This window comes from Protopterus annectens, chromosome 2.part1 (assembly GCF_019279795.1).
Source record: "Protopterus annectens isolate FY-2018-M chromosome 2.part1, PAN1.0, whole genome shotgun sequence".
NCBI classification, from domain to species: Eukaryota; Metazoa; Chordata; order Ceratodontiformes; family Protopteridae; genus Protopterus; species Protopterus annectens.
The window spans coordinates 400,017,305-400,034,153 of record NC_056729.1 but is presented as its reverse complement, the minus strand read 5'-3'; the positions used below and the strand labels follow the sequence as shown (position 1 = coordinate 400,034,153).

Genomic DNA, 16,849 nt, shown 5'->3' with positions numbered 1-16,849 from the left:
TGAAACTGCACTCAGTGCAGAAAGTCTAGCCTACAGATTATGTGCATTCTTATCAAGGGTCAAATCACAGTTTAACCCCTTGCTTCCTAGATGTGAAATTATACATAATAGCTCAATCTTATAGCTTCTGCAACACTTTTGTTATCGGTACCTTTTCCTGACATAGCTAGGAGTCAGCAGAGTGCAATTTTTAATATTAAAATTTGTTTGTCATGTAATGGATTTTCTTTCTCAGACAGCAGATCCTCACAATAGCTTATTTATCCACTCAACATACTCTACCATGGAGTGTGTAATTGCAACTAGCCAGAGTTATTTCCATTACTTGGTATCACTAAGGGTAGTTAGTTCAGGGATCGTTTTCCTGTTAGCCTGCTACTTGGCAGTTGTGTTTGAAGGGAGTCAGGGAGCTATTCTTTGATGATGAAAGCAGTGTTATAAAGAAGAAGAATTCTTTGGGGTAGGTACCGATTATGACATCATGTATTCTTCATGTCACTGTGAAGTTTCAGGTCTCTGCTGATAAGGTATTATAGGTTTTGTAAACATATAGCAAGTCACATCAGATGGGATCATTTGAGGCTTTGTAAGCTAGGCAGAGGTTACCCATAGAGGTCTGAATAAGAATGAAAACAGATGAAAGGCCTTAAGTTATTCCACTCAGGATATGAAAGTCAGGCCTTGGATTTTCTTTTTAAGAAAACATTGACACTTCTTTCTTTTGTGTCACATATTTAGTGCAATATATATTGAAGGGGCCATTTTATTCTGTTATGGGTCTATTAAGGGATTTGTAGCAATACCTTTCGAATGTGTGCTAATCCTAACCATAAACTTGCCCGGCTCCTAACGCACCTACCCTACATCTTACAATAGTAAAAAACAGTGGACATCCCCCTTTTACACAGCCGATTTATACATTCACCATATTTGCTGTGCATATAGTCCCTATAACATGACTATATATACAGTCATGAGTACATCACTGAGAGTCATGAAGCAGAATAGTAAGGACACAGCTGACAATGTGCAGTTATTCTGGTTTATTTACTGGATAAGGAGGCTTCTTAGTGGAATGTTGTAATACGATTTCATCTGATACATTGCCAGGTACTCTGTCATTATGAAGGCTTCCTAAGCAAGCAGAAATGAATAGGAGCTGAAATGCATGGAAAGTGTTAGTATAACTGCTAAGCAAATTAAAACATTCTGAATGGTTCAAAAGTAGGGTAAAACTGGTGAAGTAAGACAAGCTTAGAATATGTATAGATCCCACCAAAGACAAATTTATGCATCAAAATGGAACATTATCCATTGCATACTATTGTAGAGGTTGTTACTTCAATGCTTAATTCTATATTGTTTTCAGTGCTGGGTGCTAGTCAATAGTTCTGACAAATTAAACTCATTGAAGCTATCTCCATGCTCTGCACTTCTTGCAGCTGTTTCAGCTGATACAGATTTTTAAGATTGTGATTTGGTATATTGGTGGTAGATTGCCAACAAACAGGTGCCTTCTCTAAATATAGGTCTTTTCTAAAGTTCTAACTTACTTGGAAGAAAGACAACTTCTTCCTCTGTGTATCTTCTAAAAAGCAGGATAGAAGGTTGTGTGATCAACATCAGCTGACTACTGCTGACAGCAAGCAAAGTCAAGTACCACACACCCAATAAATGTCCCCAAAAAACTCACACTCACTCCTTTACGTTGCATTCTGTTTTTTGTAATATATGCTTAAAAAGCTGGCATTTAAACTAAAAACAGCTATGTTTGCCCCATAAAATATTTTCCAATTATCTCTTATTGGCAGCACAGTCTATCACCTATGCCATTGCCATTCTTGTCAATTGCTCCATTAATGAACGTACATTATGGAAACGATCTACATTACAACCATCCATACAGGAGGACAAGAACAATGAAAAATATCCAATACTGCTGAAGGTCGCTCAGTAAAATAAATAAACACGCAAATGAAGACATAATAAACCAAGCGTCCACCACGGCTGATACCATATACGACTTTATTGCAGACAAACTGGATAAGCGCTTTCACACATAGTTGTGCTTCATCAGATCCATAAACACAAGCAAAGTAAAACCATTTATATAATAAAAACCAAAGACAATTATTCAATTAAAAGCAACAATTAACTACTGATGTGATCTACACTTCTTAAGTAGTGGCTTTAAAGGAATAACAGCATTGAGCCCTGGGGGCTTATCTGCCTGTAACCTAGTAATCCATTTAATCTCTGCCAGCTCAAGCCTATTATTAAAATCCCCCCTTCTCAAATCCACTGGTATTATTTGTAAAGCCAAAAATTCAAATGTGTGATCAGAATATAGGAAAACATGTTTTGCTAGTGCAGTAAGCAAATTATTACGCCTTATATCCCCTAGATACTGCAAAATGCATTCTTTAAGCATTACCTACATAAAAAGAAGTGCAATGCCTGCACCTAGCCATGTAAACTAACCCTTTTGACTTACAATCAGCATAAAATGTAACCTTGAAAGCAAAGCCCAGTCCAATATGATTGAAATTACTATCCTTACAAATAAAAGGACAAGCTTTGTAAGTCCTACAAGGAAAAGTGCCCAGTCGTTCAGAAACTACTAGTGGAATGGTAGTTGTTTTATAGCAAAGTTGTCTTTTTAAAGACAAATTATTCTTAAAGGTAAAAGAAGGTTTATTACCCACCATATCCCTAATCTTTTCATCTGATAACAAAATCGGCCAGTATTTATTAACTGTATCACAGATATGAAGAACATTATTGCCATAGGTCAGAGGCATCATAAGAGAATTATTAGTAAGCCTTTCTGAATAACTACAATTAACCTGAGGTTCACTGGTCCTATTAAAGTACGGTTTACCTCTATTAGTATGCATTGAATTTACTTCTATTAAGGTCCTATCTATCAAAGTTTTCTTATATCCCCATTCAATAAATCTCCCTCCAGGGTAGTTACTGCATCCTGATATTTAGTATCCTCAGTATGTAGTCTCGACATGCTCAGAAACTGACCTTTGGCAATGTTCCCAAACACAAGCCTGGGGTGCATGCTTCTCTGATGGAGAAAAGCATTCTTTCTACAAGATTTCCTAAAAAAAAGAACTATGAATAAGGCCATTAGCCATAGTAATTTTAGTATCCAAAAATTCAATTGAAGTACATGAATAAGTCACCTCAAATCTAAAGCATTCGCTGTTAAACTCAACATATTTCACAAATTCAAATAAATCATCAATGCCTCCCTTCCACAAAATAAAAACGCCATCTACAAACCTTTTGTAATGTAAATGGTGCATCAAATATTCATTCTTGGAAAGGACCACCCTGCCTTCCCAGTCCGCCAACACTAGGTTGGCATAACTGTTAGCGCAGGGGGTCCCCATCGCTACCCCCTTCTTCTGCCTGTAGATCGCATCTTTATATAGGAACACATTGTTAAATAAAACAATCTCCATTAGAGTCCCCAGCAAATCAACATGTACCCTAGTATAATCAATGTTAGTAGATAGAAACCTTTTTAAAGATGTTATCCCCATGTCATGGGGTATAATAGTAAATAAGGTCTTAATAGCCATGGTAACAAGTAATACATCTTCAGAAAACATACCATGGGTTCTACTAAAATCACCCAGGTTGCTCAAAAAATGTTCAGTGTCTTTCAAAACAGCCACCAATTTTTCTAAAAGTTTCTTGAGTTGATTCTCAAGATAGATTGAAATAAATTCGGTAACCCAACCCCTCCCTGATACAATGGGATGAAAACTGGGGTGGGGTAAAGACTTATGCACCTTGGGTAATCCATGAATGATCAGCACCAATGGTTCAGATACCAACATAAAATCATACAATTCTTTAGATAACAATTCATACATTAATAATTCATACAATTCATCATGCACCCCCTTAATAATCATCGATAACATAGGCTGTGTGATTCGCTCATAAGTTTCAGTATCATTAAGCATTTCCTTCATTGTAATATCATAATAAATAGAATCTAAGATAACTGCCTCCCCTCCTTTATCGGCTGGGTGTATAAATATACTATCATTGTCACGAACTTGCTGCAAAGCTAAAAATTCATCTCTAGTTAAATTAAAAAAAATATTATTATTACTAAAATCAGTATTAAATAATTCATTTTCCACAACTTTAAAAAAGTTTCAAAGACAGGTGTACGTTGCAGAACAAACAAACTAGAACGTTTCATAGCATCCATTGTGTTAGGCTGCCTCCCCAAACAGAAGTTTAAGAGCAATGTCCTTGCAAACATTCTAATGTAAGGAAAAAAGGAAAAAAACAATGTGCACACTGCTGCCCAAAGGTTCTCGCCAAGAAGGCTGGAAACGATAAACAATGAAACACAAGCTAGAACCACCACAGCTCTGAAATCCAGGATAACATTTTTTTATTGATAAAAATGAACAGATAAGCGCTTTTGCATGAACACCTCATGCTTCATCAGATCTCACACTAGAAAAAAGCACTCAGTTTAAATATCTGAACCACCCAATAATCAAGCATTTCAAATAAAATCATTAAATCACTTAATTATGTAATCAACATTAAATTAACATCAAGAAAATACAGAAATACAAAGCAGTCATTTTAGGGATCGTGCCTCAAGTGCAGGTTTTATACTAACATAATTATTGAGTCTGGGGTGAATGTGAGCACGTAGCCTTAAAATCCACTTCAATTCCACAGACTCCAAAGAATTATTATAGTCACCCTCTCTCTCATTTCTACTCACAAGTTGCAACACCATAAAGCAAAAGCAATGAGAATTAAAAACAGAAACATGCTTAGCCAAAGCATTTTGAAGATGCATATTTTTTTATATCATAGAGGTGATTGTAAATCCTATCTTTCAACCTCCTCGAGATCTTGCCAACGTAAAAACAGCTGCAACACTTACATCTGGCAAGATACACCAGATTACAACTATCACAGGTGGTGGTGAACCTTGAAGAAAACTTAAAATCTAGAGCAGGATGATTAAAAATCTGTTTCTTGGAGACTGCACTCCACATATTACATTTTCTCCACAGAAAAGTACCTGGAGTCAGACCCCCCAAACTCACATTAGAATCCCCATGTTTTGTTTTGTCATGGCATAGAAGCCTTTTCAAATTCAAGCTATTCCTGTATACAAAGCATGGTCTTTCACCCACTATGCCAACTGTATCCAAATCAACAGTAAGAACATGCCAATTGCACTTAATAATATCGGTCACCACTATATTATCATTGGTGTAGGTTGTTACAAATAGAAGTCTATAACTCTTCCATTGTGTATCGCAACAACACCCACTTGGTTCTAATTCTGAGCCCCTAAACACCTCATTCTTTGCTCTTTCCAATAATGTTCTTTTGTATCCCATTTCAATAAATAATTGGTCCAGGCAATCAACCTGAACCTTCAGATCACTGGGGTCTTTACATATTCTTCTGACCCTATGATATTGCCCTTTCACTATATTATGAAAGACAAATCTAGGATGCATGCTACCAAATTCCAAAAGGGCATTCTTCCAACAGGGCTTGCGATAATGTTTAGTATAAATCATATCCAAACTGTTTTTACCTATAGTGACATCTAAAAAGTCAACATTAGTTAGAGAATGTGCCATGGTGAACCTCAAAAAATCTGTTGTTGTTTCCAGATAGTGAATAAACTGGCATAGGTCAGAAAATTCACCATCCCAAAACAGTAGGGTATCATCGACAAAATGCTTATATAGGCGAACCTGTGAATAATAAACACTATCAAAAAGAAACTTCTTTTCCCAGTGGTAGACCACCAAATTAGCATATGAATTGGCACATGGGGTGCCCATAGCGATACCCCATTGCTACAAGTAAAGTTGGCCATCAAACATAAAGACGTTGTTGGACAGCACCATGTCCAACAGAGTACAAAGCAAAGTCACTTCATCATTCGTCACAGTCTCCATCCCACTTAGCATCTCCCTAATAGCCTCCAATCCATATTCATTGGGTATAGATGTAAATAAATTTTTAACATCCAATGCTACTAATATACACCTGGGGGGGTAAAGCTTCCTTGGTGTAAATATCTAGGTCATCAAGTAACTGAATAGTATCCTTCAATATAGTAAGGATTCCTTTTACAATAGGTCCCAATTTCTTCTCCAGGTAGATTGACATAGCCTCAGTCACCCATCCACCACCTGCAACAATGGGCCTGACAGGAGGTGAAATCAAGAATTTATGCACTTTCAGCAATTATTTGATGTATGGAATACATGAATGTTCAATATACAAATAACCATATAAGTCACAATCAATCTGCCTACACATTAATAAATCATAAAGGTTATCGTGTACTGATCTAACCAGCCTCATATATTGAGTAGTATCTAAAGCAACATAAGTTTCCAGATCATCAAGCAACATATGCATAGCATTTCCATAGTCAGTGTGGTTCATGAGTACAATCCCCCCACCCTTATCAGCTGGCCTAATAATCACATCAGTATTACTTTGTAGTGATTTTAAAGCTTCTTTTTGACCAGCATTCAAATTAAAATAACAACATCTATGTGTTTTCTTGTCATAAAAGTTCTCATAAACATCCTTTTCATAAGTCTTAATAAAACATTCAACATGTATAGGTAACAATGGGTTATAGGAACTTTTACGTTTCAAGGAAGAACCTTGCCTAACACGTTCAACACATGCAGCGTCTTTCAGGTGCATAAGCTTAAGTGCCACATTGCGCCCAAACATTCTTAAGTCTGTAAGAAGTGTAGTCACATCTATACCTATGGAAGGAACAAAATAAAGTCCTTTGTTGAGCAATGAGGCCTCAGCCGGAGTCATAATGTAATTTGATAAATTAAAAACCAAGCCGTTCATCTCCTGGTCCATTGCTGGGTACTGCTGGATTCCCCTGAGTACTTCCTCTTGCATCGACCCTGACTGGTCAACCTCGTTTGCGACGTCGCATGCACTCTCACTGGCAATGGTAAAAAAATATCCAAATTATGCAAAGATGTTACCTTAGGTCTGGCACCAGAGATAGAAGCAGTATTGACTAAAGCCTGCTGATATGGTGGAGGTGTCTGACCTTGCATCAGGTCAGATGATGTAGATTCTGCACATTCAATCGGTACATTAGCAATGGCTAACCCAGGCAAAACAGAGTTGAGAGCTGACACCATCTGGGAAGCTGGCAAAACAGGTCTGGAGTCATTCCCAGTCAAGCCTTCAGCTGGAACAACATTTTGCATGGTAACATCAGCGGCTGCATTGCTGTTAACATTATTAGTAGTATTGTTGTTAGTATTACCTCTTGGCCAAACAAACACATTCCTGAGACTAAAGTCTCTGAAATCACATTGTAACTTACGTTGCTTGGTTTGTTGCAGCCTGCTACTATATAGTCAAACATTCATATATGTGTTGGTCAACATATCAATACAAGTATCACTCTTAAAATGGGAAGATAAATCTTTATAAACAGTCTCTACCTTCCTGTTTAACTCATCTTCAATGGGTTGGAAATAATCAATAATTGCATGTACTTATGTCCCAGTTCAATATTTAATTGTTGCCGTCTCTTCAACAATTCTTAAAAACATTCTAATGTCTAAAAGAGCATCCTTTATTTGTACAGGCCATGAGGGCACAAAATTCAAACCTTTATCCAGAAGGCTCAGTTGTGCTGGAGTTAAAGAAGTTGACGATAAATTAAATACTAGAGTGGATTCCTCTTGCGGCTCACACCCTCTGAGTTCCGTTCACTGTCCATTGATGACTTCCACCTCTTCCGCCCTTGGGTGAAGCTCCGCCCATGTGTCAGTTGCTTTGGCAACCTGAAAGGAGCTGTAAAATCAGAAAAAACACTATAAGGCAATATCGAAGTACTGTTATCTTTCGGTCTGGCTCCACCATTAGCTGCTGCAGTGGTTATATCATCTCTCAACACTTTATTGGTACTATTCCTTGGAATAGCACAAGAAGTTGAAGCTATGGATACATAATCTCTTTTTCTGATGTAAGAGCTTCATTAGGTAAATGTAAATCAGTAGATTCAGACTGACTGGAGGCAGTCATAGGGTCATTGCCTCTATCTAGTTGTTGTATCCTTCCGGTCCCACAAGGCCACACAAATATATGGCCCCTCTTAAAATCAGCAAAGTCCCTCTTTAATTTCTTCTTTTTCTGCATCTGCAGTCTATCATCATAAGCAAGAACATTCAGTAAAACATTATCAATTTCAGTTACACATGAGGCTTCCATATAATTATCATACAGTTCCTTTTGCAAAGCCTCCATCTTCTCTGCTAGTTCTTTCTCTTGTGGGGCAAAAAACTCATTCAGAAGCTTCATGTAACTGAAACTTAATTCCATGTTCAACAACTGACATTGTTTTAATAATTCAGAAAAAGTATTGCCATAAGTAGGCATGCAAAGAATTCGCATGCCTCTGGGTACTACTCTGTGATGCAGACATGCCTCCATATGGAGGTGTTGCCACTACAGTCTTTTTAGTTTAAATAAACCAGTTTCAAAGTCTTTCAAAAGATTTCTAAACATACCCCAATCACGAGTATCGTGCACTGTAAATTCTCCAGAAAAAGTGCATCTCAAGAGAGGATTATCCCCCATGTTACTAAGTTCCTTGAAACGCTGCTGTTGAGGAATTCCTGCATTGGGACAGTAACTCATTTCAATATCAGATTGTTCAGCCATGTGCTGCTGGGTATATACAATTCCAAGTAAAAGAACAATGAAAAATACCCAATGCTGCTGAGTTTAACAGCGAATGTTTTAGATTTGAGGTGAATTATTCATGTACTTCAATTGAATTTTTGGATACTAAAATTAATATGGCTAATGGCCTTATTCATAGTTCCCTTTTTAGGAAATCTTGTAGAAAGAATGCTCTTCTCCATCAGAGAAGCATGCACCCCAGGCATGTGTTTGGGAACATTGGCAAAGGTCAGTTTCTGAGAATGACGATACTGAATATCAGGATGCAATAACTACTCTACAGGGAGATTTATTAAATAGGGGATATAAGAAAACTTTGATAGACAGCACCTTAATAGAAATAAATTCAATGCGTACTACAAGAGGTAAACCATATTTTAATAGGACCAGTGAACCTCAGGTTAATTGTAATTCTTCAGAAAGGCTTACTAATAATTCTCTTAGGATGCCTCTGACCTATGGCAATAATGTTCATCATATCTGTGATACAGTTAATAAATATTGGTCGATTTTATTATCAAATGAAAAGATTAGGGATATGGTGGGTAATAAACCTTCTTTTACCTTTAAGAATAATTTGTCTTTAAAAAGACAACTTTGCTATAAAACAACTACCATTCCACTAGTAGTTTCTGATTGACTGGGCACTTTTGTAAGGATAGTAATTTCAAGCATATTGGACTGGGCTTTGGTTTCAAGGTTAAGTTTTATGCTGATTGTAAGTCGAAAGGGTTAGTTTATATGGCTAGGTGCAGGCATTGCACTTCTCTTTATGTAGGTAAGACCTTAAGGATGCTTAAAGAATGCATTTTGCAGCACCTAAGGGATATAAGGCATAATAATTTGCTTAATGCACTAGCAAAACAAGTTTCCCTATATTCTGATCATACATTTGAATTTTTGGCTTTACAAATAATACCAGTGGATTTGAGTAGGGGGGATTTTAATAATAGGCTTGAGCTGGCAGAGACTAAATGGATTACTAGGTTACAGGCAGATAAGCCCCCAGGGCTCAATGCTGTTATTCCTTTAAAGCCACTACTTAAAAAGCTTAGATCGCATCAGTAGTTAATTGTTGCTTTTAATTGAATAATTGTTTTTGGTTTTTATTATATAAATGGTTTTATTTTGCTTGTGTTTATGGATCTGATGAAGCACAACTATGTGTGAAAGCGCTTAACCTGTTTGTCTGCAATAAAGTCGTGTATGGTATCAGCCGTGGTGGACGCTTGGTTTATTATTTCTTCATAAAGGAGGACAAGATCATAGTAGCTCAAACTATAGACTGACAGTCATTATATTCCCTATCCCTAAAATACTAGAAAAATGTATTAATAAACAACTCTTAAATTACCTCTTCTCGAATAACCTGATTACCCCTACATGACATGGTTTCCATCCAAGACAAAGTATGGATTCTGCTCTTCTTGCCTTCCTAAAGACGATAAACACAAACCTAAATTAAAGCATGCTTGCTGCCTCTGTATTGTTTGATCTTTCTAAAACATCGGGCACTGTATCTCATAAACTATTACTACCATGATGTACTCAACTAAGCATGACCCTTACAACCCTGGCTTGGTAGAGCAACTAATTATCTGACCACTGTCAAGCTGTCAGATGGAATGATACATTCTCTACTTTCACAACAAACGCAGTATTTGCTGCCTAAAGATTTATCCTAGGTCCCCAGCTATTCAGCATCATTATCAATAATGTATATAAAACAACACCCACTAGGACATTCATTCCTTCGGCATACTAATGATCCCAGCTTTATATGCTCTGCCAGTACAATCTCTGAACTTCAAGCACTTACTTAGTCATTATTTAACCAGACTGATAAGTGGTTTACCGACTTCCAAGATATATTGAATAATAAAAAAACTAACATTATTCTTTTCAAACCTAACTTGTATAGAAATGGCATCCCTCCAATTACCATTATGTTAAAAAATAACACTGTTCTATAACTTGTGAAACATACTTAACTTACTGGTATTATCACTGACAGCAAAATAAAATTTGAACATCATGTTAACCATGTAGTCTTCATAACAAGCAGATACTTAGCACACTATATAAAATTAAATAATGTCTAACTCTATATGCAGAACCATTTTCAGCTCAAGCACTATTACAACTGAAAGTATTATATACCACTCCAGTACTAATTAACATTCAAAAATATAACTAAACAAATTAGTAAACTGCTATAATAAAATTGTTAAGTTGGACACATATCTTCCTAACAAAATCCATCATTGTGATGCTCTTTGGTAAGCCAAATGGTTAGAAATAAGATGTACGTTGACCCTTAACCAGCTAACAGTGGCACACAATGTACTAGTGAAACCACACAAATGCCCTGCTAGCTCTAACTTATCTGGATATACTCCAAATAAGCAACTAAGATCCCAGCACCTCACATATAAATAAAATAATCATAAATAATCATTTTGGGACACATTCTACACATTCTGCCTAGCTAAGCTCTGGAACTCTAATCCTCTTGGTGTATTCCATTTCCAACATAAGCTACAGTTATACCTCACTTCTTCTTGGACTTGCCAAAAGGGTATCTGAACCTGTAAGGTAGCTCCTATGCCTTCCCTCCTCACTTACCATTCCCATAAATCCTAATTATTTAATGACTATTGGAAAGTTCCAAATATGTCAAACTTGGTGCATATACTGATTTTATTAATATCAAGTATGAATAATTCTCTGTCTGCTGGAACAAACTATATACTTGAACCTCACATGTGCATAATTTTGTAATCCTGTTGCAATCCTGTTTGCAATCCTGTTTTTTTATCTGTCTTCTAATATATCTTCTGTATGTAACTATAACTGAAACATGGATTTTTTTTCTCCTCTGAACTCCACTGAAAAGCATCTATCAGCACAGTTGGACCATCCAAGTTAACAAATGGAAATAAACTACATATCGTCACCAAAGAAATATTCCAAACAACAGAAGCTGAAATGGCTGTATGTATGGAAACTGTAGTTAACACGATAGTTGACTTTCCGGTGTGCCATCTTCTATACATGAGCATGATGTTAGACTTATTAAACTACTTGACTGGCCAAGATATAAACTCATGATGCAGAACAAAAGAAAATGTCCATGCTGCATAACTAGTCTTACCCAGGTTTTAACACCAGAAAGCCTTAAACTATTATTTAATGTTACAACTAACACCCAGATACCTGATGGCAATCTTTCTTAAGTGATTACTTGATATAATGCAATAGCTCTCCAAGTTTGATCTAAACTTGACAGATTTAACAGCACCAGTGAGAATGCTATAAAGCTTGATAGTGTTGTATTTTGGTCACAGGAGCAGAACAGAACAAAAGCCTATACATTTTAAAGCTCTTACTGCAGAAGCACCTGTACTTAAGTTTTATGATGCTTCATATCCTGTTACAATTCAAGTGGATGCTAATCAGCAATGGTTTGGTGCATTGTAGTTACAGAAAATCATACCAGAAGCACATGGATTAAGAGATATTGACAGAAGTGTGAAACAATATAAATGCAGATGGAGACAAAAATGTTAGTGGTACCTGGCCACCATGGCACAGATCGTTGAAGTCCTGTTTGTTATCCAGATGGCCTATATCTGATTAGTGGCACAGACCATGGGCAGGTTGGGCCAGGAAGATAGTAGAAAGTAGCTATTTTCAGCTCATCCATCTTGGCGTGAGAGATGCAGCTATAGCTCTCTCTCTCTCTCTCTCTCTCTCTTGAGTGGCACCTAGTATGAATACTACATGTTCCACTCATAAACACAAGCCTTACAAATACATGCCGCTTGTCATATAGTGTGCATTGTTGTCAAATAAGAAAGCATTATGTGGGATTCGGAGGATCCACTGTCTGGATTGTTCCACAGGGAAGGGTAGGCTGCTTCATAAAAATCTGTGGCTGTCTGGCTGCATTTTCCAAGCAGGAACAAATGGAACCCACGGCTTTCACCTGGCTTGCAGGTGGCTGTCTCTTACTCCTAGTGCAAGGAATACATCAGCTGAGTGAAGGTAGAGGAGCTTATTTGGCAGTTCTCATGGAGGCAGGGGATTGGGGAGGGGGGAGAAAGAAATCCTAACAATTGTCTTTAGTTGTCAGAAATTCCATGATTATATTTATGGGAAATCAGTTACAGTGGAGTCTGACCATATTCCACTATAAGGCTTGAGATTACAGATGTCTGACTTACAAATTCAGTATAAACCACACATAAAAGATAGCAAAGTACTTCATCTTGGTTTTAATATGTACTGAGCTGACCGATTAAATGAAAAGGAGGCGATATTGCAGTATTATATACTGACACTATCTCCTTAACCCCTCACTCCTAGCCCTTACCCTCCTTCGACAAAGCTGAACTAATGTTAACCTTCCTTAAACTAAACAACAACAAAAGTCTCTCCATTATAGCATTATGCATACCCCCTGGCAACAAGTTATCAGCTTTGGAAAGTATCCTTTTCTGGGTTTCAAATAATGTCTATCTGGAAACAATAATATTAGATGATGTCAACACAGATTGGCAGAAACTTAACAGACAATTCCCCACAGATAGCTTAAACCTATTTGGTTTCTCTCAATTAATTACCCACTCAATGTTTACCAGTTCCACAAACCAAAATGGCTCTATCATTGATTGGATTCTGGTCTCCCAACCAAACAATTTTTCCCAGTCTAAAACTCTTCCAGCCTCCATTAGTGATCACCACCTTATCAGCACAACTAGGCCTATCTCACATTCATGCAGACAACATGGCTACAAGTCAGTACGAAACCTATCCAGCTTTAGCCAGCAGGCCTTTACAAATATTATAAACTCCATTAATGGGTCATTCCTTAAATATTTACCTCTGGATGACACATTTGAACAATTTAATTCTATATTCCTAATACTTTAGATAGATTAGCTCCCACCAGAAGAAAAGGGTCAAATCCAACTATAGTCCTTGGCTTTCAGCTTATACCAAATCACTCATGCAAAAAGAGACAAGGCATGGGCAACTTACCTACAACATAAAACCAACAATAATTTACAGCACTTCAAATCACTTCATAACCTTGTAGAGAAATAGGTTAACTTAGACAAAAACAATTCTATGCGTAGACAACAGTAGCAGAAATCCAATCCATAAACCTTCTGGTATGCTATCAAAAAATCCTGCACCCAAAAAATCAGTTTTACCCCAAACCCTCCTATAATAGCTCCTCTCCTGACATAGAATCTCAATTTAACTCCTACTTCATCGATATCATAGCCTCTAACACTAACAATTTCCCTCCATTCCCTTCTACATCCTCACAAGATCCTATTACCTGTCACTCCACATTTTTCCTTCAACCAGTTCCCACTTCCTACATCAAATCTGTCTTGTGTAAGCTCAAGCCATGCTCCCCCTCTGCAGACAATCTTCCCAACAAATTCCTAAAAATGGATGCAGACTCAATTTCCTACCCAATCTCAGTACTGATTAATAGATCTATCAAGGAAGCTTATGTCCCCTCCCTTTGGAAAAAATCCTCCATCCTTCCCCTCCACTGAAATTTCTAACTATAGGCCAATTGTTATTCTGTCACCACTTTCAAAACTTCTAGAAAAATGTATCCATAAACAACTTCTTCAATACCTACTTGACAATAATCATCTCTCTCCCACCCAATACGGATTCAGGCCTGGACACAACACTATCACTGCTTTGCTATCCTTTACTGACACTGTCAGCAAAGCTCACGACTCAGGAAACTTTGTTTCTTCTCTGTTCTTAGATCTGTCCAAAGCCTCTAATACTGTCTCTCACCCCAAACTCGTATCCCACCTGTCTCTTCTGGGGCTAACTGAAACATTCTCACAATGGTTCTCTAGCTATCTCTCCAATAGATATCAATCTGTCAAATGGAACTCCAGCTTCTCTCCTTACTTACCAGTCAGCACTGGGGTACCCCAAGGCTCAATACTTGGTCCACTCCTCTTTAATACTTTTATTACCAGCTTAATACTGCCACCAAACCCACCCTAATTCATTATGCTGATGGCTCTACATTAATCTGCTTCACCAAAAATTATTCTTTTCTACAGAGCTTATCTCAAGAAACATTCAACTCTATTGAGCCCTGGCTAACAAACAATCATCTACTAATTAACCCCCCAAAAAACTAAACTTCTGCTATTCTTATGCAAACAATTTTCTTCAGACACATCTAACTTTGCTATTAGCTCTCAGAACCGTACTTCCATCCATGTAGTTTCACACATAAAATTGTTAGGTGTAACTATTGACAACAATCTTAAGTTTCACATCGATGGTAGTCCACTGAACACAGAAGGCATTATAAGAGATCTGGGAACAAAGTCCTTCTATGTGGCACATCTCATTACTAAGGGTTTTGCATCCAGGAAGAAAGAGGTCATTGTCTCCTTCTACTATTCCCTCATTAGGCCAATCATCGAGTACAATGCCCCATTTGGCATGTACCTCACTAGACACCTGCAACAACTGGAGAGGCCACAAAAGTACCTTACAAAGAAGATCCTAGGCCTTAAACACTTGTCCTATGTGGACAGACTCAAAAAACTCCAACTTTTCTCTGTCTCATATCACCTACTTAGAGATGATCTCTGCTTGACTTACAAAGCCACGTCTGACTCAGCTCTGTTAGAAATGCTACATATAAAGAAATCCCAATCCGTATGCATCACACACTCCAGAGACCTCAGCCTCATTACCACAATCAGCAGATCAAGTTGGAGGAACAGGTTCATAACCCAGAGACTGCCCATGCTATGGAATAGACTTCCCTTACATGTCAAGCAGAGCACCTCACTGGCCATCTTCAACAGAAATCTTGATGAGTGGATGGGAAACAGAAAATTCACCCTGGGGATAACTCCAGTGGCTCTACTCGACAGAGGCACTGAAAACTAAGGTCAGGTGGCACGATGCCAGGGTAATCCTATGGGTTAGGCTTGTAAAGGCTCCAGGGCCATTAGCCGAGTACACACCTATGAACCTATAAACCTATGATCTGCACATCAGCAACAACATAAAAAAAGCTAATCAAAAATTAGGAATGATGTACAGGGTAAGAAATTAATCTCCAGCTCTGCAAGAATAATCCTTGCCACCACCTCTCTCTTAACCCCCCTACTATATATATGCCTCCCCTATTCTGACTAATCTCAATCTTCTCTCAAAACAAAACTTAGCCAGTGTTACAACAAAATAAACAAATTTGCCACAGGCCAAGCCTACTACTCAGACCATCATTCTCAAGTCCCTAAACTGGCTCAAACTACCCCATCAGCTTACCTTTAGTCAACTTAAACTAACACACAAAATGCTGTATAACTCCTCTTTATCACAAACCTCATCATCACTACTTCAACACTACATCCCTTCTCTCCCTTCTTGTGACTTATGCTCTCTCACAAGCATCTCCTATCTATTTACAAACCTCAGAGATCAAACAGGGCTAGTGTATACTCTCACTGTGTTGCCAAGGCATGGAATAATATTCTAGAATCGATCAGACTTATACCTCACTACTCTTCCTTCCAGTCTAAGCTAAAAGTTCACCTGTCTAATAATTGCATCTGCCCATGCTCCATGCAACCATAATATTCCGTAGTATTCTCTTCTCTTCATTCCTAACAGACTTTTCCCAATCTATCCTCCTTCCCCTCTTCCATTACCCACTTTCTAACCTCTCCTTTCTATAAACCCTTAACCTTCAAATGTTCTTTCTTCTATTCTTACCCTAACCTCTATTTATTCAAAAACTAAAAAGGAATCTTTACTTTTGTTCTCCTTGTAGAATGCATATACAGTTTTTTTCTGTAATATATATTTCTTATATATAAGTAACTCTATCCTATCTTATATTCAATGTTTTATTTAACTATACTACTTGCTTTACATGTGCTTATTTGCTTCTTTTTGACTGTAAATACAATATGTACTCCTGTGGCATTGTCTTAATCTGTGTAACTAATACTATATTTGTAATTTCTGCTTAAATTTTTATATAAAGTATACCGCAGAGCTTTTCTCCCTG

At 37.4% G+C, this 16,849-nt stretch overlaps 1 protein-coding gene across 1 annotated transcript in view; it reads right to left on the bottom strand.

The window, feature by feature from the left end:
- LOC122794850 (neuropeptide Y receptor type 1-like) overlaps positions 1-6,867 on the bottom strand; it is a 210,684-nt gene extending 203,817 nt beyond the window's left edge. Inside the window, exons 1-2 of the mRNA XM_044063454.1 lie at positions 6,687-6,867; positions 4,090-4,171 (exon numbers count right to left, since the gene is read on the bottom strand). Of these exons, the coding sequence (XP_043919389.1) occupies positions 4,090-4,171; positions 6,687-6,867 (263 nt within the window). The remainder of the gene's footprint in view (positions 1-4,089; positions 4,172-6,686) is intronic.
- Positions 6,868-16,849: the final 9,982 nt, after the last annotated feature.